This window comes from Aedes albopictus, chromosome 1 (assembly GCF_035046485.1).
Source record: "Aedes albopictus strain Foshan chromosome 1, AalbF5, whole genome shotgun sequence".
NCBI classification, from domain to species: Eukaryota; Metazoa; Arthropoda; class Insecta; order Diptera; family Culicidae; genus Aedes; species Aedes albopictus.
This window is the reverse complement of record NC_085136.1, coordinates 105,721,155-105,744,381: the sequence shown is the minus strand read 5'-3', so window position 1 is coordinate 105,744,381 and position 23,227 is coordinate 105,721,155. Positions and strand designations below refer to the sequence as shown.

At 42.0% G+C, this 23,227-nt stretch overlaps 1 protein-coding gene across 2 annotated transcripts in view; it reads left to right on the top strand.

Moving 5' to 3' along the window:
• The first annotated feature begins 5,997 nt into the window (after positions 1 to 5,997).
• The window catches only part of LOC109397657 (uncharacterized), a 386,176-nt gene continuing 368,946 nt past the window's right edge, over positions 5,998 to 23,227 (top strand). For both annotated transcript variants that reach the window (XM_062845147.1, XM_029880381.2), the window contains exon 1: positions 5,998 to 6,356. In XM_062845147.1, coding sequence (XP_062701131.1) covers positions 6,326 to 6,356 — 31 coding nt within the window. In that variant the 5' untranslated portion in view covers positions 5,998 to 6,325. The remainder of the gene's footprint in view (positions 6,357 to 23,227) is intronic.

Below are 23,227 nucleotides of genomic sequence, written 5' to 3'. Positions count from 1 at the left end.
TATAAAGAACGAACTCACCGGGTAACCCTGTTCGCACTAACTCGAACGACGACGCACGGCACTAAAACGAAGCAGGCTGGGCAGGGCAGTTGATGTCTCCGACTGGCATCATGCGACCGAATTCCCGCTTTTCCTCTTCCGCACTCCGAATTCCCGCTTTTCCCCTTTTGCACTAACTCGAACGACGACACGACCTTGATCCATACTCTACATGTGTCCCTTACAATTGTGTCCCAATATGCCTAGTGCGAAAAAGCATCATTCAGCACTGGGACGAGATCAGCAAGCACACAAACATTTGCCTTGATCTGTTTGTGGAAGTAACAATGTTTTGTATAGAATGCAGCTATTTTTCGTTCAATGGCTCTTTCTACAAACAAAAATTTGGGACTGCGATGGGAAATCCACTTTCACCAATCATTGCTGATCTGGTCATGGAAGATTTGTTGGATCAAGCAGTGGATGCCGTCCCGTTTGCAATCGTCTTCCTGAAAAAGTATGTCGATGATTTATTTCCGATACTGCCGACCGAAAGCATCGAAATGGTGCTGGATGTCTTCAATAAACAGGATTCTCACTTGCAATTCACGGTTGAGAGGGAACAACAAAATCGTCTACCTTTTCTCGATATGGTTGTGGTCAGAAAGGAGGATCAAACCATCAGGACCGAATGGTATATGAAACCCATAGCATCCGGACGGTTTCTCAATTATCATTCATTGCACTCTTTTCACCAGAAAATGAACGTAGCATTCAAATTCGCCAAAAGAGTGTTTACGTTCTCGACCAACCATGGACTAGACGAAATCCGAAATATAATCAGAAGACAACTCCTGATCAACGACTATCCAAAATCGTTGATCAGTCGAGTAATTAACCGGACACAACAAAACAGACAAGTGAATACAGCTATGGAAGCGAACGAAAACAGAACAGATGAGAGTGAGACAATATTTCGTTCGCTCATCAATATCGAAGGCCTCTCACACTCGATAATAAAAACACTGCGAAGGGACTATCCAACAACAAAGATTGCAACCAAAACGACGAACACAGTTGGGATGATACTACCACTAGTCAAAGACAAGACACCAAAAGACGAGCAAAGCAATGTTGTGTACAAAATCGACTGCGACAACTGTGATGACTGCTACATTGGGATGACAACGACGAAGCTGAAAACACGCATATCGGGACACCATTCTACTGTACGCAGACTGACGACGCTGAGAGAAGCAGGACACACGAACACTGACGCAGCGATAATAAACATTAGGGAAAAAACAGCACTAATAGACCATGCAGCAGGGAATGACCATGTATTCAAACTTGACGATGTGAAGAAATTAGATAGGACTCATAGACCATCAAATCTTCCCATTTTGGAAAGTTGCTACATCAAAAACATGCCACACACGGTAAACAAACGTACAGACACAGACAACCTGCACGTAGTCTACGCTGCTTTACTCCACACGATAGAAAACATAGAGAAGACGAAAATGAGAAATCAAAACAGAACGAATGTAAACAACAACACAAGCTAGTCACACGAACGCACTAAGAACCGAACACACAGCACACGAAGATTGAAATCGTCAACCGTTATTTAGAAATTGTAGATAGATAGTATCGAAAGCGGTCCGAATCCCGATTAGTAAAATCAAATTTGTGGTTTTTTCGGGTAAAAACGGATTTCCGTAAGTAAAACTTGACAACATAATTCTAGAAAATGCTGACAGTTAGTTATATTTGTAGACAAAAATCAAATGACGGTTGAGAGGTTCAAATGACGAAAAAGCAATCGATAACTCGATAATATGTTAATTGTTTGTAAAGTGTCTTGTCGAAATGAATGTAATTTGTAACAGTTTCTTTAATAAATCTACAGAATCCTTAAGAAAGATCCGATACGGATCGAAACGTCGGAGTAAGAGAACATAAGATTGTTTTTGATCTCACAATCGGACTGAAAAGCCTGAAAAATCCTAGAAATTATTTTGGCAATATTTGGATTGGCAGTGATGTTATCCGCAAAAGTTGTTTTAAAGTGATCAATTTGACCCCAGATTACGGTACTCAGGCTTTCATGTGACCTTCAGGCGGGTATCAAAGTGTTTCTGAGCACTTCAGGGAGTTTCAGAGCAGCTTTGTCTGCTCCTTTTTAACTTCGCTCGCTGATTCTTTCCCCAATACCAACCTTATCCTAATCCTTAGTAATCCATCTGCTTTGCACACTATCAAATTTCATTTAGGTAATTTACTTCAATAAAGATACCGTCAAACGGGGTTACTTGCAACAGCGGTGTAACTTGCAACACAATGACATACACTAAATGTGAAGTATTTTCTAATAATAATGAAAACTAGTATGCCCTTCTATTTCGGTTATAGAGATTATGCATACCAAAGATCGATTTAGTGGAAAAATAAGTTTTGTTTCTTTGTTTATTGTTAAGCTACACTGTTAAAACGGTTTGCTCATTTTATGCCATAAAAACAAGTATGAAAATCGTGTTTCACCTCTCCCCTATGGTAAGTGCGATAAGTCTGATGGCGTTAGTTGCAGTTAGGGTACCTAAAAGTAAGCTTAGCTAAACGATAAAAGTTTAATAAAGTTACCTACTAAGTAATGTAAAAAATCATTATTATATTCGTCAATCACTATGGGGTAACTTGCAACAGTTAAATTTGACAAAACCTTCTATTATTTATCTTGATTCCACGATATATTTGACAGAAATAACCGAATCGGATCATTTCTTGATTACGTAACGAGTTCATTTTCAAATGACAACTAATTTTTTCATATTTTTTTGAACGTGATTTTCAAACATTGTTAGGAAATATCATATTATGGAGTTTTATTATGTTACATCTTTTTAAATGTTTAATTTAGTTTATGGGCGCTTTAAAACTACCACCAACATCAATTCTGAACTTAGATGGACTAAATTATTTCAGCTGAGTACCCAAATTAATGACTTTGATATTTACAAAGTTCAAAAGATGTGTTTCAATCATGTTATTTTAGCTGAAATTGCCAAACACCACTTCAAACTGAATACTACTTAAAGATGACTCACTCTACCTTTTCAAGAAATGACAATTATCATTGTTGACATTTTGTTACGAGTACTATGTCACGAAATCCATATATATATATATTCTATATTTGAGGGACATGAGACCTGTTGTTAAACTATATACTCTCACTTGCAATTACTATCAACCCTTTTATGAAAAATTATATGTCAATTGGTTAGTGTACATCTTAACAATGCATTTTTCATGCATTACATCAAAAATTTACTATACGACGAAACAATAGAATGTTCGTGCTGTTTAATGATAGCTAACTTAACTTCATGTCCCGGAGTTACCCCAGGGATGGGGAAACTTGCAACAAGCATGTATTTCGCACCTCCTGATTAGGTGACAACATATTTTGATAAATCAATTGCTGCATAGTATTCTACTCTGGGTAATTAGTGTACACGATGCTTTACAGGATGGTTCAAATGTTTAGATTTTCAATGATATTGCTTCAAAATCGAAAAGTGTTGCAAGTTACCCCATTTGACGGTACCTAATTATATTTTAGCTAAATGGATTTTTGCTATGGACATAAAGATCGTGGGAATACGTTTATTCTCATAGTACGGATTATTAGGAGGCATCTAGAAATGACGTAGCATTTTTTGGCCGATTTTGTTCTCGCACTTTTTCCTAGTATAGTACTTGCGTATAACAAATAACAAATCGTATAACCGGGAAAAATTGATCGGCGGATCGAAAATGATCAGACATTTTCAGTTAGATACAACATGCTTAAAATAGTTTCCTTGCAACTATCGCATCGTATCTGATTCCAACCAACAGTACTTGCAAAGAAACTATTTATAAAGTCGGCTCAAACTAACGAAAAAACGTCTGATCAATTTTGACCCGGAGTTCCATTTGACTTCGGTTTACGCTACCTTTTCGGTATGTTAAGGTGAAACAAAAAATTAAATTTTGTATACAAATCTTTTGAACAAAGCATCAAACTACGCTCCCCTGTTCGTACTTGTCATCGTAACAGCTCTTTTGTCCACTAGGGCACTGCGTGAGCGGTTCAAATTGGAAGCTGTACTTACACTTTGTAGAGCGACTAAATGTATTCTATTCTTATTCTACTATAAGGCTATCTGACGTTTGATCACTTTTCTCTTTTACGCTCCCGAGGAGGATGAGTTTGTTTTCATACGGAAACGTTTCCCTATGAAAATATTAAACAAAAAATTGCTATCTTCTGTGACTGCTTGAGAGAGAAGGGTGATGAACGCTAGATTGCCTTATATCGAACTGGTTGCCGTTGCGCTGCTGTCACTTTCTACCCTGTCATGGTAAAATGATGAGCACGAAGAAGTTGATGTCTGGCTGTTCCTTTTTCCAGTGCGATTGGGGATCCATTATGGGTTGCCATTCGCCGGTGTCCAAGTATCCGGGTCCGTTAGAGCCATGGGGTTCAGAAGAGGGTCAGTGTCAGAGCAACTGACGAAAGTACCGGGGCTGGGATCGAACCCATGACCATCTGCTTATGAAGCAAACGTGTGACCAATTGCGCCACGGGCCCCGGCAATTCTGGTGTCTGTTCGGGTGTCTGTTGAGCAAATTATCCTCCCAGGGAATTAAAGTCTCGTAGGAATTTTAGGATGATTCAGGGCGTAGCAGGAGGTCTCATGGGAGTTAAATAGGGTCTTAGTAAGTTTCTGGGGGGCTCCAGTGGGTCTCAAGTGCGCTTCAAGGGTTCAGGGGGGCATTTCAATGGGTCTCAGGGGGCTTAAGAGCGGGAAGTGCTCTAAGGGGTATCAAGGGCATTTCCGAAGGAGTTTCAGAGGGTCTTAGGGGCGTTTCAAGGGTTCAGAGAGTCTAAAGGGCTTAATGAGACGCTCCCTAGTTCTCACAGGGTTTCAGGGGGTTTCAGAGGGTTTCAGGAGCGCTCCAGGGGTTTTTCATGGGGGTTTCTGGTACGGCCTTGGGGCTTCCAGAATCCTCTGAAACGCCCTCTTAACTTCTTGAAAAGGCTTTAGTTGCTTTAAAACAAATCTTAAACCCGTCTGAAGTCCTCTGGAATCCTCTCTCAAGCGTACCTTAAATGCCTTGAAACTGTCTTAAGCCCCCCTAAATTCTCATGAACACCATTGAAACTCCCTAGAACCTCCTCCTTGTAGGCCTCCTAACTAACCTGACTATTTTTTCTCCAGAACTAAGTTCATTCATTTTGAGCGCTGACTTAATGTATGCACAAAACTCGCTATTTTATGCCCTGTTTAAATGTATGGTTATTCAATTTTGCATCCCAAGCCAATGGCATAAACAGAGGTCAAAACCGTATAACATACCGCATACCCTTATTCCAAAGCCAAACCCACGCAGCTCAGGTATAGATAAGGGCTTGTTCACAAATGTCATAACGCTGGAGGGGGTGGGTGGGTGTCCTTCATGGTGTTACAGCTCGAACAAAATAAAATTTTCCCCATATAAACAGTGTTACGAAGGGGTGGGTGGGTGTTGAAAACGACCAATTTTAGCGTTATGACATTTGTGAATGAACCCTAAAATACCTACAGGCAGGGGGCTTAGCAGTAAAAGCATCGCCGTTAGTGTTGCACTCTCTCTTTCTCTGCCACCCACACTCGCTCTGCTCTCTCAGCTCAGCATCGCACATCGATCGCCGTGCTGCGGCGAAATGCAATGCAACAGCCAAGGGTTCATTCACAAATGTCATAACGCTAAAATTGGTCGTTTTCAACACCCACCCACCCCTTCGTAACACTGTTTATATGGGGAAAATTTTATTTTGTTCGAGCTGTAACACCATGAAGGACACCCACCCACCCCCTCCAGCGTTATGACATTTGTGAACAAGCCCCAAGGCGCGCCCGGCGAGAGCGTAAGCGTGCGCGCCAGCTCACTCGCGCGCGCGATTTAAACCCCTTATTTCGACGCCAGCAGCGGACAGGTTCCTCCGATATTGCGGACGCCGCCCGGCACGCGGAGGAAAGAAACAGTTAGACCACTTACACCGTTCGGAACGGATCGATCCGTCTCTCGTCGTTCGCGTTTTTCTTCAACTGGTAGCGTCGTCGCGTCGCGATCTTTTCCGCGATCGTTGTTTTGGAAGTGCCAATAATCGTCGCGTGCGGATCTTTCGATTGCGTGCGTGAGTGCGTTCTTTTGAAGAGATTGTGAAGTTCTTACAGCTGGATGGTGGTGTCCGAGTTCTGGATCGTTGTTCTTCGCTTGGGTGAACCACAAGCGGTTCTCGTTCTGATGTGAGATGAGTGATCGGTTCGTTGCACGCTTGCGAGGTAATAAAACCAAACGGGGAGCCATTAATGCAACAGAGTAATGTTTTAAATCGGTTTCCACCGGTTTTTGTTTTCGGCGAATGAGTCAAGTCACGGCTGGGTGATTCCCTGTGCGCTGCTGCTGCTGACTAAAGTCTGTCACCGAGTTTGTTTGCGTACCAATTCGTCATGCTAGGTCGGCCGTGTGTATGTGCTTACTCGCTGCTCGTTGAACTCGCGCAGGTCGAACCCAACAGTGTCAGGGCGAGTGATGGATTGCGGTTTGTCGCTGAAGGTAAACCCTTCGAGCGAGCGTTCGCATTCGGGGGGTTGATCAGTTGATGGCGGCGTGACAAATCTGCAATATATTTGCAGACTATTTATTAGCCCCCCATACTGATGGTGCCAATCGGGGTGACACAGCTCGGCGCAAATTGATGTCAACACAGAATGCGATACGATGCGAATGAGAAGTGAGAGAAAATAAGCGAAAAATAACACAAACAGTCACTGTAAATCACCAAGGACAAATAATTTCGCCGTGTTGTCATCGCGGTCGACCTGATGATCGCCAGGCAATGTCAATGGTGGCGTTGGTTCTACGAATATCTATTTATCTATCTATAGAGTGTTGACTAGAAGTGTGTGTTTTGAGCGTTGCCAACAATGTGTGAAAATACCTTCCCTTCGCCCACTGATGAGTGGATTGGAATTTTTATTCGCTGCGTGGCCTTGGTCGATTTTTCTCCCGATTAGAACTGGATCATACGAGCAATGACGACAATGCATGAAACAGTCATTTAGTTCCACACAAAGATGTTGAATGATTTTTTGAAGAATTATAAATAATGCTCACATCAGAATAAGTAGAAATCTCACCAACAAGTGGTTGTGAGGTGAGATGTAAATTATTTTGCTGAATAAATCTCATCGCATTAATCCACCTAACGGCGATGGTGCCCTTCTCGTGCCTTCGAAACCCCACTTCAACAAATCTCAATTGACATGATGATGAATAACGCACTTTCATACGTTTAACACAAATCCATGTCATGGCACCAGAAATCAGTGCTTAAAACTCTATTAAACAGCCGCCATCTTGGATTTTTTGGACCCCAGTCCAGACATCTTTCTTAACCTATATCCGCCCAGCGTTCTATTTATAGGACAGTCCTTTTGATGTGAATATCTTCCGGTTTATGCAAAATTTTAGAATACTTTTTTCAGAGAAGATGTTCTCCACCACCCATACCTTGCTCATAGTGGACAATATAGTTTGTGACTGGTTCACTAGGTGGCGTAAACGGTGCTGCAAAGATTACATATTGTCTCGATCTATGAGCTCAACTTCCAATGTGAAAAGTAAACATGTTTCCCTAGAATCTTGACAATGGTTAGTTATTTATAGCTCATTTCTTCGGCAGAGTTGTTAATCAATACATACAAAAGTCAATGTATGTATGATTGTATGTTTAAATGCTTGTACACTGAAGTTTTTTTTTACGACGGTAATGGTCCCGCGTAAAAAAAAACCGCGTAAAAAAAAACCGCGTTATTTCAAGACCCGTCGTAAAAAAAAACCGCGTTATTTCAAGACCCGTCGTAAAAAAAAACCGCGTTATTTCAAAAAACGTCGTAAAAAAAGTCAAGTCACGTTAGATGTGGTGCTGACTATTTTACGCGTGTTTTTGAAAAAACGCGGATTTTTTTTACGACGGTTTTTGAAATAACGCGGTTTTTTTTTACGACGGGTCTTGAAATAACGCGGTTTTTTTTAGGACGGACCGCGTAAAAAAAACCGCGTAAAAAAAAACCGCGTAAAAAAAAACCGCGTAAAAAAAAACTTCAGTGTATGTTTATATGTGTGTATGTTTGTCTATTTGTATGTTGATTTGTATGTACGTATGTGTATATGTATGAATATCCCGGCATAATTCTGGAATGCGTCAAGAAATTTCAATCAAATTTGGTATACACATTCCTTAGGATGAGGAGGTGGTAGTAGGGGTATTGGAATTCAAGATGGCGGCTTAGGTTCCAAGATGGCGGTTAAAACTTCAGAATATATGCTTTTTAACGGCAATGCTGCTTTGGATACTATGCAATATGGGTATCTCTCGATCGGGCTTCATGAGTAGAACTCAAAAATGAATATTCGACGCCATTTTGAAATCCAAGATGGCGGCCATGGAATGGCACGGTGTGTCTGGTAGAACAAAATTAATTTAAAAAAATCGGTATCGCTAAAACACCCACCAAACGAAAGCTGAATGTCCCCTCTTTCATTTGAGACTAAAAGGAGAAAGTTCTATCGGCGGGTCTAAAACAATTTTTTTTTTCTATTACTATCTTTGAGGCTTGTGTTTTTTTTTCTTTTTTCAACCTTGAGTGTAGCCAAATGGGCTTGTATGAGGTCGCCCATTAGTAACGTGTCCTTTTAAAAGAGTAAACGGGTTAAATCAAAAATTAAAAATTTTCCTTAGACATAAAGTGCAAAAAAAAATAATGTAGTTGAATAGAATTTCAGCAGTATCTGGGCATATATACAAATAAACTTCGCCTTTTATACATGTGGAAGTAGTTATTGCGGCTGCAATTTTCTTATTTTTTATTGCAAGTGTCTTATGATTTAACAGCTTTACGATCAAAGTAGGCTGAGTAATGTCAACAAAAATAGAATATACATCAAAGTAGCTCGGATAACGGGGCACAAGATTTGGAAGGTAATCCATTTCGGAAAACTGAAAGTTTTTTGATGATGCAATTTATGAATAAAACGATCTAGAACTCCACACCAATTTTATCAATGTAATGGCCTGTCTTATATACTTGTATGCCGTGGCTCAGATAGAATTATCACATGCCGGTGTTTGTTCAATTTGTGCACCTTTATGGTACCTAAGACTTAAACATTTTTAGTTAATTCAGACTATTGCAGTTAGGTATAGCTCCTTACTTTTAAAGAAACAACTACGACAAGAATCCCCTAAGTGACGAGGAAAATCAAACCAAAGAGTACGTTTTGTGTTTGAAGAAGTGTTTTTCGGTCACAATTATCATCGAAAGCAGTTAATATTCACTGTTTTAGATTTGTTTAGAAAAATTGTCTAATAACAGGTAATTAGACAAAAAAATATTAGTAACAGTATATCTTTGTGAACAGGTAGCCTTACTCAACTGACAAAAACAGAATAATTAATGCTACATGTCTAACGGTATATGTAATAAGAACAATTTGCTAATCTGTCGGTTATCAATAGTTTGATCTTTTGCTATTTTTTTTAATCTGTATTAACGAGATTTTTAGCCCTTGGCTAGTTCATCTCGGGACCCACGCTTCACTTTCCTTCCGAATGAAGAACTCACATTTTGCGAGTTTGTCGGGAGTGGGACTCGATCCCAGGTCATCGGTGTGATAGTCAAGTGTTCTAACCATCACACCAGTTCCGCTCCACATCTTCTGCTAGCATCACGGCATTATAGACGAGTTAGCAACTTTTCATTCAATTCAAAGTTCGGACTTGCTCATTCAAATTTATCTCATTCAATGGTGGCGAATATACCCATTAGATTTACTCTCTATGAGCTTACATATTATTTGAAACCTTCTACATGGAGTTGCGGCCCTTGTTTGTGAATTATGTAGTTCTGCAAGAACTACAACTTCTCATAAAGGGCAAACGTGGTCGATCTAGCGCTACTATCGATGACGCAGAAAGAAATTGCTCGTTGCAGTTGTGTTCTAGATGCTACAAGAAGATGATCTAAGGCAAGCAGCTTGTTTGCACTAAAGCTGAAGTATATTGAAACTTGTTGAACATCATTCAGACTTCTCATAAAGTTGCTGAGGTTGCTGAATATTTGCGGGCAAAACCCGGAGATCAGGCTGATCAGATGAAGCTCTCAAATATTCATGAACTACCATCCAGATGGAAACCGGCGTCAACGAGTGACAAGAACAGTAAACCGATTTTGTTCACCGATAATTTGTTTTTGATAACAAAAAGTGCCCATAAAGCCACAGCTGCAAAGGCGTGAGTACCCAGCACAACCATGCTGAGGATGACGGGTTCGATTCCCGGTCAGTCCAGGACCTTTTCGTGAAGGAAATTTCCTCGACTTAAAAGAGCATGCATTATTTTCGTGCAAGTCACACGCTATACACATGCAAAATAGTAATTGGCAAAAGAAATTTTTAGTTAAAAACTGTGAAAGTGCTTGTAGGAGATAAAAAAAAGAAAATTTCAAACAAATCAAACGATTTCATTTATTCTTATTACATCTCCTACAGTGCTCATAGAACAAGTTAAGAAGCATGATTTGTCCCTGTCGCCAAGAAGAAGAAGAAGAAGAAGAAGAAGAAGAAGACGAAAGAAAACATGTGTCTTGAGTACCAGACGCGCATTGAAGTTGAGAAGCTGTTTGAGGAGAATATATGACGAAGTCACACCCCGAAATTTCAAGAGCACAAATCTGAAGAACCAAATGACGGTATATGCTGTAAAGGTGGTCGATTGGTGACCTGCTGGTGCCAGTCAAATACGAGACCCTAAAGACGTATACGCATCTGTCATAGGATGCAAACACATTATTGGAATCTAGATTGGAATTCAAAGGAACAGCATATAACTCGATTTTATACTCACTGTTCTAGTACTTTCACCACACTGTCCAAAAACACAAAACTGTCATCTGCTGGATTTCCCATTCACATGGGACTATTGTGCTTTTATGTGAAGAATAATAAACATAATATAAAAAATATATTGTCGGAAAATCATGCTTGCAATGGAAAAACAGTGCTTTGTCATAAATGTGTTCATCGAAAAAAATGAAGAAATATCAATTTTTTTTTCAAAAAAAAAAATTGTTCTAGACCCGCCGATAGAACTTTCTCCTTTAAGTCTCAAATGAAAGGGGGGACCCTTAGCTTTCGTTTGGTGGGTGTCTTAGCGATACCGATTTTTTTTAATTAATGTTGTCCACCAGACACACCGTGAATGGTATTTTGATCTATAATACCTTGCAATAAGGGTATCTATCGATCGGACTTGAAGAGTAGAGGTCAAACATCGATATTTAACGTCATTTTGAAATTCAAGATGGCGAACCATATCCAAGATGGCGACCACGGAATGGTAGTTTGAGCTATGATACTATGTAATATGGGTATCTATAGATCGGACTTTATGAGTAGAACCGAAGACTACTTTACCAAGAAGACATGCAACTCTGTTATTTTCCCATACTAACATCAAGCGTCACCGACAGCACCGCCACCTGGTGAGCTAAGGTGGTACCTTTATGTAAAAGTGTAAGAGTGTATTTGGTGCGAGTATGAAAATCAACACACACTATCATGAATAGTGCCACCTTCATCCGGGGTGGCGCTGCTAGCAGTGACTCGCGATTTTCATCAGTGCTGCAAGTTTTCTTGATAATGTGGTCTTCGTTAGAACTCAAAAATGAATATCCGACGGCAAATTGAAATCCACGATGGTGGACCATATCAAACATAGCGGCCATGGAATGGTAGTTTGAGCTATGATATGGGTATCTATCGATCGGGCTTGATGAGTAGAAGTCAAAATTAGATAGTTAACGTCATTTTGAAATTCAAGATGGCGGCCACGGAATGGTAGTTTGAGCTATGATACTATGCAATATAGGTATCTACCGATCGGGCTTCATGAGTAGAAGTCAAAAATCAATGCTTGACTCTATTTCGAAATCCAAGATGGCGAACCATAGCCAATATGGCGGCCACGGCATGAGAGTTTGAGCTATGATACCATGCAATATGGGTATCTATCGATCGGGCTTTATGAGTAGAACTCAAAAATGAATATCCGACGCAATTTTGAAATCCAAGATGGCGGACCATATCAAAGATGATGGCCATGGAATGGTAGTTTGAGCTATGATACCATGCAATATGGGTATCTATTGATCGGGCTTGATATGAAGAAGTTTTAAATCGATATTTGGCGCCATTTTGAAATCCAAGATGGCGGACCATATCCAAGATTGCGGCCACAGTATGGTTATTTGAGCTTTGATACCATGCAATACGGGTATCTATTGATCGGGCTTTATGAGAAAAGGGGCAGAGGGTCATGGTAGATGGTAGGGTAGTGAGGAGGGTAAACGGTGGAGCAGATGGTCTGGTAGAGAGTTTGGGTGAAGGATAGAGTAGAAAAAAGTTAGGGTAGAGAGTAGGGTAGACGGTACGATTAAGCACAATATAGACTAGAGGGTATGGTAAAGTATAGGGCAGTGGTCAAGGATGGGAACACTCACTTGCAAAGAGTTACATTCACTTGAAGTTTTCTCAGCTCAGAAGCGTGTAATCAAGAAACGATGTATGGACGACTTTTGCCTTGTGGTTTTGTCTAAAACTTTGCCGAATAGAGTGGGGGTCGCACACGCATACCGAAGTCGTGAGGGAGCTTCGAAGGGTACTCTCCACGAGGTGAATGTAAATTACACTCACTTCGTGGAGAGTTGCTTTCACAGCTCTGTCACGACGTTGGGATTCGTGTACGACCCCTACTCCATTCGGCAAAGTTTTAGATATAACCACAAGGCAAAAGTTGTCCATACATCGTTTCTTGATTGCATGCTTCTGAGCTGAGAAAATAGCAAGTGAGTGTAACTCTTTGCAAGTGAGTGTTCCCATCCCTGGCAGTGGTTATGGTAGAGTATAGGGTAGAGAGTAGGACAGATGGTAGGGTAAATGGTTATGATAGAGGGTTGGAATAGAGGACAAACAAGACAGGTAGGTAGAGGCTAGAGAGTGGGGTGAAGAATTGAGATGAGATTAGATGATTTGAGGTTTTTTTAGAGATACCTTCTGGAATTCTTTCCAAGATTTCTTCAGGCATTCCATTCGAGAATCTTCCCAGGTTTATTCACGGGCTTCCTTCAGATATTGCTTCCGAAATCGCTGTACGGATTGCTTCGGAGTTCTCTTCAGGTGTTTTTGCAGGAGTTGCTTTGGAATATCCTGAAAGGATACTTTTAGTTATTCTTTTCTGCATTCCTTCCGGAATTTCTGCAGGAAATTCTTCAGAGATTCCTTCCCGGATTCCTGCTGACTTTTTAAGATATTCTTCCCGAAAAAAAAAGAAAAAAATATAGATTTCTTCCGAGTTTTTTTTTTTCATGCATTCCTAGATCATAGAGACATCTTCTGTGATTCTTACAGGAATACCTGTTCAACTTCTGACCGGCAGAACCAGAAGTCATCAGGAATCATGATCTCTCTCAGGATTCCATCAGATATTCTTTACTGGATTCCTTCAGGAAAAACTTCAGAGATTTCTGCCAGAATTACTTTAGAAAGCCCTGAGAGGATTCTGCTGTTACTTCACATATTCATTTTAGTATACTTTCAAAGTGTTCTGTCAAAACATATCCAGAGAATCCTAATGGAATTATTTCTACGAGCCAGGATCCTTGCTCGGGATTCCTCCCAGGATTTCTTCTGTGATTATTTCAGGAATTCCTATCAAGCTTTCAACCGAGATTCCCTCAGAATTCTACCAGATATGCCTCTAAGAATTCCTTCAGTAAATCCTCCCGGGATTCCTTCAGGGATTTTGACCGGGAATGTTCTTCCCCCCAGCGTTATGTTTTTTAGACTTTTGTACGTAATTTTAAATTGCAATTGGTAGAAATAATTGAATATAATTGAATTTTTGGGTGGTTTATCATTTTTCATGTTGCAGAAAAACACATTATCTTTTCAATGTTACTTTGATAGTGCCCAGAACAACACCATAAAATTCACATATTGTTCACGAATAAACAATCATGGAGTAGTACAAACATAAGTGGAGAAGCCGGGTCGAGTATATCCGGTTGAAATTTTATATCAAAACATGGAATGATGGTGAACCTGGGCGTGTTAGTAGAACAATTATAAGTACGAGACACTGAAGACAACCTTATGGTTGAGGTCGAATTACGTATCTGTCAGAGGAAACAAATTAAAAGGATCAGTACTTTACACGATTTACTTTTTGAATAATTTGTGAAACATGCAACATTTCTGAAAAGTTTACGTATGATGAGTACGTATAGAAAGTTTGTGGGGTACTGAAGGAAAAACTCAATTACTTTATTAGAAATCATTATCTGTGTAAAATCTAACTTCTACAACAATATTTTAACGTTTGGTTATGCTACACATAGTGAGCATTCTTTAATTGATTTGTTTTAAAAAATAATTTGAGAAATGTTGAACACTGCAGTCGAAACTACATGAAACTACAAGGACTTCGCATTGCATATTTTAAGGCGTTTATCGGTTTATATTTCTACCCTAATTTATAAGTCCCTTTTCTATTCATTTTGAGTGACTATAATCCCTCTCACTTGTTTTGTGCTGTATTGTATCTGCACGGATCAGAATATAGTGATAGCGTAGAAGTTGTGCTAAAATAGAACTCGAGAAAATTATCAGATGAGGACCTACTATGAAGAATTCTTTGGTGCTACACCATAGACTTCCATTTTTTTCGTCAAATTATGCTTATTTTATTGGAACTTGACCTTTGATAACAAATTTATTTAAAGCTTTAAATTGTGAAACCCAGTGCAGTGAAGAGAATTGTCAGACAAAAGAGGCACAGAAAAAGCAACAAAGAAGACGCAGCGATTACTCTTTATCCCAACTGGTAACAGATAAAGACATGATCTCGAAAATTTTTGTTGCAGACAAAACGAAAGCTTAATTTGTTGCGTACTTTTCAACTCGTGAATAATCAATTATTACCAACCCAAAATCGAACTATTTTGATGATACATCTTCAGCAGCGTTGCAGTGTTTACCGACTCGAAATTATCGCTCGAAAATCACAATGCAAGCCTTGAAACTCTCTAAACTCGTGGTGTACGATCTTTGTCCTATTCTGTTCAAGTTGGGACAAACATATGTCGCATCGGGTAGAATGTCGCAACAAATTCAAGTTGCGACATTGCCGTTATTGTTGCGCGATGGTTGAATTTTGATTCACTGCCCTTGGGCGTTAACGGGTTAAAGCAAATATACCCTCACCTCATGATTTTAAATAGAGCCAAAAACTTCATTAAACAGCCGCCATCTTGAATATTAGGTTCCTTAAATCCAAGATGGCCATTTTGGGCCGACATCGTGGAATTTCTGGTGTCCAGTGTTGATTTCTGCACAAAATTCGTCAATCATGCTAAAGGTTACAAAAATCGGCACAGTGTGATGTGTCTTGGCATGATGGGGCTTGGTTCAGTTTTATATACGGCCAGTTCTACCGGTGCTGGACCGGATCACTGGAATGGCCATAACTCCGGAACGCTTTGATCGATTCGAATCATTTTTAATAGCAAACAATGTGGTAAAATTCCGATTCGATTCGTGCTGAAATCCGAAAAATCAGCCATTGGGAAGTGCCTTGAGAGTGTGTGAACTATTTTTGCGCACAGACATACATACATACACACATACAGACATATTCTCAAATCGTCGAACTGAGATGTGACTTGATCCTCTGAGGTTTTCTACCAAAAAAAAATCGTTTGTGAAGGGAACATATAGCCTTTCCAGTACACTTAAGGTGAAACTGGAAGCATTTCCTCATTTTTTCAGTTCTTGATTTTTTTTAAAATAATGATGTAATATTTTCAAAAACGGTTTTCGTACACATGTAGAGTATGGATCAATGCATCTTCTGATTTTTTTTGGTGTTGAAAAAGTTTTCCATTTTTTCTAAAACCATTTTTTTGTGGAATTTCGTTCAAAAATGGTTTCTGCAAAAACGAAAAACATTTTCCACTACGAAAAAAAAATCAGAAGATACCTTGATCCATCCTCTACATGTGTACGAAAACCGATTTGGAAAATATTGCTTCGTTATTTAATAAAAAATCAAAAACCAAAAAGTGAGGAAATGCTTCCAGTTTCGCCTTAAAGTACGAGAAAGGCAAAATTTGCTACTGTTTTCAAAGGGTGTCTCCAGAGATTCATCCTGAAATTCACGAACATAATTGGATTTTTTTTTTAATTTTTCTTCAAGAATTCCTCCTATCAATCGTCCAGAATTTCTTTTGTGATTTCTCCAAGAGATTCCGCCAAGCATTCCATAAAGATTTTTTCATAGATTGTTTTGCAGTAATTCCTCCAAGAATTTGTACTTCAATATCTCTTACAATTCCTGCTGAGATTCCTCAAAGAATCCTTTCAATTTATTTCCATTCACTACTCTAGACTCTAGAATTTTCTCCAGAAATTCCACTATGGATTTTTCTAGGGGTTTTCCTGGAATACCTCTTGGGATTTCTTCAGGGATATTCCAGAAATTCCTCCAGTGATCCTCAAGTGATACATACACGGATTTATTCATTAATATTCTAACGATTTCTCATGAGGTTCTTCAAGAGATTTCTCCTGAGATGTTTTGTCAAGAACAAGTCGTTTATTTTTTTCTATTCTTCAATCACTTAACCTAATTTATACATCGAACTGGTTGCCGTTGCGCTGCTTTCACTTTCTACCCTATGATGGTACAATGATGAACACGAGGATGTTGGTGTATGGCTGTTGGTTGTTCCTGTTTCCAGTCCGATTGGGGGTCCATTATGGGTTGTCGTTCGCCGATGTCCAAGTATTCGGGTTCATTTGAGCCATGGGCTCAGAAGAGGGTCAGTGTCAGCTACTCTCAGGGGGAAAGAGCAACTGACGAAAGTGCCGGGGCTGGGATCAAACCCAAGAACAAGTCGTTTTGCTGTAAAGAGCAGGAGAACATGCTATAAGCTCCTTCCGAACTCCTCCTTCTGAGGCTCGTTTCTGAGATTCTCAGGAGTTTCTTCTAAGTTAACCTCCTGGGGGAAGAACATGTTTCAGGGTGTCAACCAGCTATTTCTTCTGAGATTCTACCAGTAGTTACTTTGGACATCCGTTCGGGAATTTCAAAGGGAATTTAGTCTGTAATTCCTCCAGAACTTCCTTCCACGATTTTTTCAGGATATCCTACCGGGATTCTTTCAAGTATTTCTTCCGGATTTCTTCTCAGATATTAATTCAGCGAATTTCTTGCAGGATTATCCCAGAAACTCCTTTCAAAGCCTCTCCAGGACGAATTCATTATAGGATTCGTCCAGTTCGCGTCTTAGTGCAACCAGGAACTCTTTCTGAGATTCCTCCAGAAATTCGTTCTGGGATTTCTTCAGGAACTCCTTTCATTCGTCCAGGAAATCGTTCCGAGATTCCTTTAAAAAAAATCTGAGACTCTCCCAGAATTTCTTCTTGGGATTTTCCGTGTTCTCTCAAGACATTAATCCAGAATGGCATCAGAAGTTGCTTCTGGGACTACTCACGGAGTTTCCTCAGCGATTCTTCCAGGGGTTTGTTCAGAAGCTCCATCTGGGATTCTTATGGATAAAGGCTTGCTTCAAAAACTCCTTACGGGATTCTTTCTGTAACTCATTCCAGGATTTCTCTAGTAAGAATTCCTTCCAAGCTTTCTTCAATTGTTTCCCGTGAAATACCTCTGGAAATTCTTTCGGGGATTCCATTATGAGTTTCTTCTGAAATTCTTCCAGTTCGTTTTGGAATGTTTTCGTTTTTTTTTCTGGAAACGACCTAGTGGAAGAATCTCAGAAGGAACACCTTTAGTAACTCCCCAGATAGCTGCTGGAGGTATTCCTGAAGAAGTAGTTCCTTTTACTTTAGGAATTTCATAACGAAATCATAAGAGAATTTCAGATGGGAGTCTTGTAATACTTCAACAAGGAATGTTGTTGCAATAACTCCTGAAGGATTTCCATGAGCAACATCTGAGAGATTTCCAAAATGATCTGTACGAATTTCGCTGGGAACTTCTACAGATCTCTTGGGACAAGTTCCTGGAAAAAATCACGGAAGAAGGTAATGAACAAAACCCGGAAGTATTCGCAGGAGGATTATCAGAAGAAGTGCCTCGAGGAGCAAGATGTTCTGAACGGATTCCGGCAAGAAGTTTTTAAAGGAACTCCGGAAAGATTTCCCGTAAAGTATTCCTGGAGAAGTCCCAGTAGGAATTCCCTGAGGAGCTCCTGGACGAATCTCAGAATGAGTTCTTGGAGAAACCTCACAAGGAATTTCAGGAATAATCCTGGAAGGAATTCCTGCGCAAATCTCGCACGCATCAACTCCTTGATAAAACATTAGAAGGAACTGATGAAGGCATTTCTTGTATAACGTTTAATGAAAATCCCAAAGAAACTTATGGGAATACCCGGTTAACTCCTTATGGATTCTTCGCCGAATCTCCTAGAAAGTTTTTAAGAGGATCTTCTCGCGAAATTCCAAAAGATTCACCAAAAATAACCCTTCGTAGATTTGCATTTATTTCTCATCAAATTCCCCGCAAAGCTTTGTCCCAGCAATCCTTTTTTTGTACTCCTCCGTAAGGTTACCGTTGAAGTCCCAGAAGAATTATTTCTACCGTAGTACGAAGCACAATCTTTCTATTTATTGCATCCCACCATTATGAGAATTATGACAGTTCTCGCTGCAATCCAAGTAAAAGTTCGCCTTATTCTTCTTATTTTTCTTTTTCTTCTTTATGACTCGACGTCCCCACTGGGACTTGGCCTGCCTCGATTCAACTTAGTTTTCTTTGACCACTTCCACAGTTATTAATTAAAGGGCATTTTTTGCCTGCAATTGCATGAATTTGTATATTGTGAGGCAAGTACAATGATACACTATGCCCAGGGAGTCGAGAAAATTTTCCCGAACGGAACGGGAATAGAACCCGCCGTCTCCGGATTGGCGATCCATAACCTTAACCACTAGGCTAACTGGAGACCCCTAAAACTTCCTGGGCAAACAGGGTTCAAGAGATCTCAGTAGGTTCCAGGGGAGTTCCAGGGTGTCTAAGACGCGTTTCAGGGGTGTTCAGGGACTTTCAGGGGATATCAATGGATATCAGGAGGTCCCAGAGGTATTTATGGGGTCTCAATGGCGTCTCAGGGTTCTCAAGAGGCGTTTCAGAGGGGTTCAGGGACCTTTCAGGGGATACAAAGGGATACCATGAGGTCTCAGAGGTATTTAAGGGGTCTCAATGGCGTCTCAGGGTTCTTAAGGGGTTCCAGGGGGTCTCTGGAGGGCTTCAGGGGATATCAAGGGTATTTCAGAGGAGCTTAGAGGCGTGTCAGAAGGTTTCAGAGGCATTACGGTGGCGTTTTCGGGGGGTTCGGAGGGTCTCAGGGGGGTTAGGGGCCGTTCATAAACTACGTAGACCAAATTTTGGGCATCTCAGACCAAAACGCACTCTCGACCAGATTTCTTGTATGTAATTAACCATTAAAAAGCAAACTTTCGACCAAATGTCTTTTAAACAAATATCCAAATGCTGTTTCAGAGAAATCAAAGTGATTTTCAGGAACAATCCCAGAAGGAATTCCTGCGCAAATCTCCCACGCATCAACTCCTTTAAGAACTTTAGAAGGATGAAGGCGTTTTTTTTCAGGTTATTTTCATGCACTTTGATTGTATGCACGTTTTTTATGCCCTGCATAATAAGAGGGAGAGAAGGGCCCATATAGCCGAGGCGGTAAACGCACGGGTATTCAGCATGACCATGCTGAGGGTGACGGGTTCGATTCCCGGTCGGTCCAGGATCTTTTCGTAAAGGAAATTTCCTTGACTTCCTTGGGCATAGAGTATCTTCGTGCCTGCCACACGATATACACATGCAAAATGGTCATTGGCAGAGGAAGCTCTCAGTTAATAACTGTGGAAGTGCTCATAGAACACTAAGCTGAGAAGCAGGCTTTGTCCCAGTGAGGACGTTACGCCAAGAAGAGAGAGAGAATAAGAGGGAGAGCTACTCAGAACCAATATTGTTCACAAGAATATGTAATAATCACGGAAACGGTAGCCAGTGGGGCGTTTACAAGGGAGAACAATAGGAAGTTGCAGAGACGTTTCAGGGGCTACCAAGAGGTCTCAGAGGAGATTATGGGGTGTCAGAGTCTTCTCTGAGCGCTTCAGAGGTCTCAAGGGCATTTGGGTGGGTCTCAGGGGGTTCCAGGGGCATCAGGGGTGCTTCAAGTGGTCTCAGAAGTTTCCAGGGGAGTTCCACCGTGTCTCAGAGGCATTTCAGAGGGGTTCAGGGACCTTTCAGGGGATACCAAGGGACACCAGGTGGTCTCAGAGGTATTTAAGGGGTCTCAATGCCGTCTCAGGGTTCTCAAAGGATTCCAGGAGGTCCCTGGAGGGCTTCAGGGGATCTTAGGGGCGTTTCAGAGGAGCTAAGGGGCGTGTCAAATGGTTTCAGAGGCATTACGGAGGCGTTTTCGGGGGATTCGGAGGGTATCAGGTGCATTAGGGGCCGTTCATAAACCACGTAGACTAAATTTTGGGCATTTCGGACCAAAACGCACTTTTGACCAGATGTCTTACATACTTACTATAACAAAGCAAACTTTCGACCAAATGTCTTCCAACCAAATATCCAAATGTCGTTTGAGATGAAGCCAAGTGAGTTCCAATTGTTACAGGGAAGCCAAAAAGATAGAGGTTTCTGAGGAAGACAGGTGGTTTCACGGAGGTTTAATTCCGCTCCATGGGCATTCTGTGGGTGGAGGTTCAAATAAATTTCATAGAGGTTCAGATTTGCTTTAGAAGTCATCAAGCCCGTACTTCAGAGTGATTCATGGAGCTTCAAGGACGTGCATGAAACCTCTTGAAAGCCCCCAAAACTCTCTATAAATCCTCCTGAAACCTCTGCACATTCTTGAGCGCTTCTATGACCATCTTGGAACACTCTAAAACACCCCTCAATCATTCATGGAGCCACCTAAGATCCCCTGAGAAAAACTGAAACGCTCTTGAAAATACCCAAAGCTCTCTGCAATCTTCCTGATTCCTCTTGAGGCTTCAAAAACGCCCTGAAATGTCTCTGAAACTCTCTAAGACCTTGAAGCTCACTGAATCCCATGGAACCTCCCATGAACCCCTGATATCTGCAGAAGCCCCCCACACGCCCAACAATATCCCTTGGAAGCCTTAGAAACATCCATGAAGCCCTCTGGTACTCCATGGGATCCCGGCCCTCGTCTCTTAGACCCCCTGAAACTTCCTTGAAAACCCCTTGAATCCTCCTGAAACATACGCTGCCGAGGAGCAATCGGCAGAATCATCGAGCATGCTATGCATATCAGAGCGCCACTGCGCTAAAAGAGCAACATCATAGGCCAGTTAGTTATCTAGGTGCCACAGCGATGAGGAACAGTAGCGGTTATAGTATACACCCTTGCCTCACTCTAACAACGCGAATCGTTGCAACGACCCGGATGGGATCGGACCACACACCGTTGTGCAGTACTCTGCACGAAAATGCCCTGTACTGTGCTTCAATGAGGCCCGATGATTTTCTCAGGGAGACCCTTGCGCCTGAGGGCTTTCCACATGTTTCCGTGATTGAGGCGGTCGAAAGCTTTTTCCTAATCAATGAACACCAGATTGGAAGACTCTTGGAATTCATTGAATTGCTCCAGGATGATACGGAGCGTGACAATATGGTCCACACAGGATCGTCCGGCACGGAATCCTGCTTGCTGCCGTCGGAAAAAGCGCTTCCGACCGGCGTTAGGCCGAGAAAGGTCTTGAGGCCGAGAAAGGTCTTTAGGCCGAGAAAGGTCTTTAGGCCGAGAAAGGTCTTTAGGCCGAGAAAGGTCTTTAGGCCGAGAAGGTCTTCAGGCCGAGAAGGTCTTCAGGCCGAGAAGGTCTTCAGGCCGAGAAGGTCTTCAGGCCGAGAAGGTCTTCAGGCCGAGAAGGTCTTCAGGCCGAGAAGGTCTTCAGGCCGAGAAGGTCTTCAGGCCGAGAAGGTCTTCAGGCCGAGAAGGTTTTCAGGCCGAGAAGGTCTTCAGGCCGAGAAGGTCTTCAGGCCGAGAAGGTCTTCAGGCCGAGAAGGTCTTCAGGCCGAGAAGGTCTTCAGGCCGAGAAGGTCTTCAGGCCGAGAAGGTCTTCAGGCCGAGGAGGTCTTCAGGCCGAGGAGGTCTTCAGGCCGAGAAGGTCTTCAGGCCGAGAAGGTCTTCAGGCCGAGAAGGTCTCCAGGCCGAGAAGGTCTCCAGGCTGAGAAGGTCTCCAGGCCGAGAAGGTCTCCAGGCCGAGAAGGTCTCCAGGCCGAGAAGGTCTCCAGGCCGAGAAGGTCCTACAGGCCGAGAAGGTCCTACAGGCCGAGAAGGTCCTACAGGCCGAGAAGGTCCTACAGGCCGAGAAGGTCCTACAGGCCGAGAAGGTCCTACAGGCCGAGAAGGTCCTACAGGCCGAGAAGGTCCTACAGGCCGAGAAGGTCCTACAGGCCGAGAAGGTCCTACAGGCCGAGAAGGTCCTACAGGCCGAGAAGGTCCTACAGGCCGAGAAGGTCCTACAGGCCGAGAAGGTCCTACAGGCCGAGAAGGTCCTACAGGCCGAGAAGGTCCTACAGGCCGAGAAGGTCCTACAGGCCGAGAAGGTCCTACAGGCCGAGAAGGTCCTACAGGCCGAGAAGGTCCTACAGGCCGAGAAGGTCCTACAGGCCGAGAAGGTCCTACAGGCCGAGAAGGTCCTACAGGCCGAGAAGGTCCTACAGGCCGAGAAGGTCCTACAGGCCGAGAAGGTCCTACAGGCCGAGAAGGTCCTACAGGCCGAGAAGGTCCTACAGGCCGAGAAGGTCCTACAGGCCGAGAAGGTCCTACAGGCCGAGAAGGTCCTACAGGCCGAGAAGGTCCTACAGGCCGAGAAGGTCCTACAGGCCGAGAAGGTCCTACAGGCCGAGAAGGTCCTACAGGCCGAGAAGGTCCTACAGGCCGAGAAGGTCCTACAGGCCGAGAAGGTCCTACAGGCCGAGAAGGTCCTACAGGCCGAGAAGGTCCTACAGGCCGAG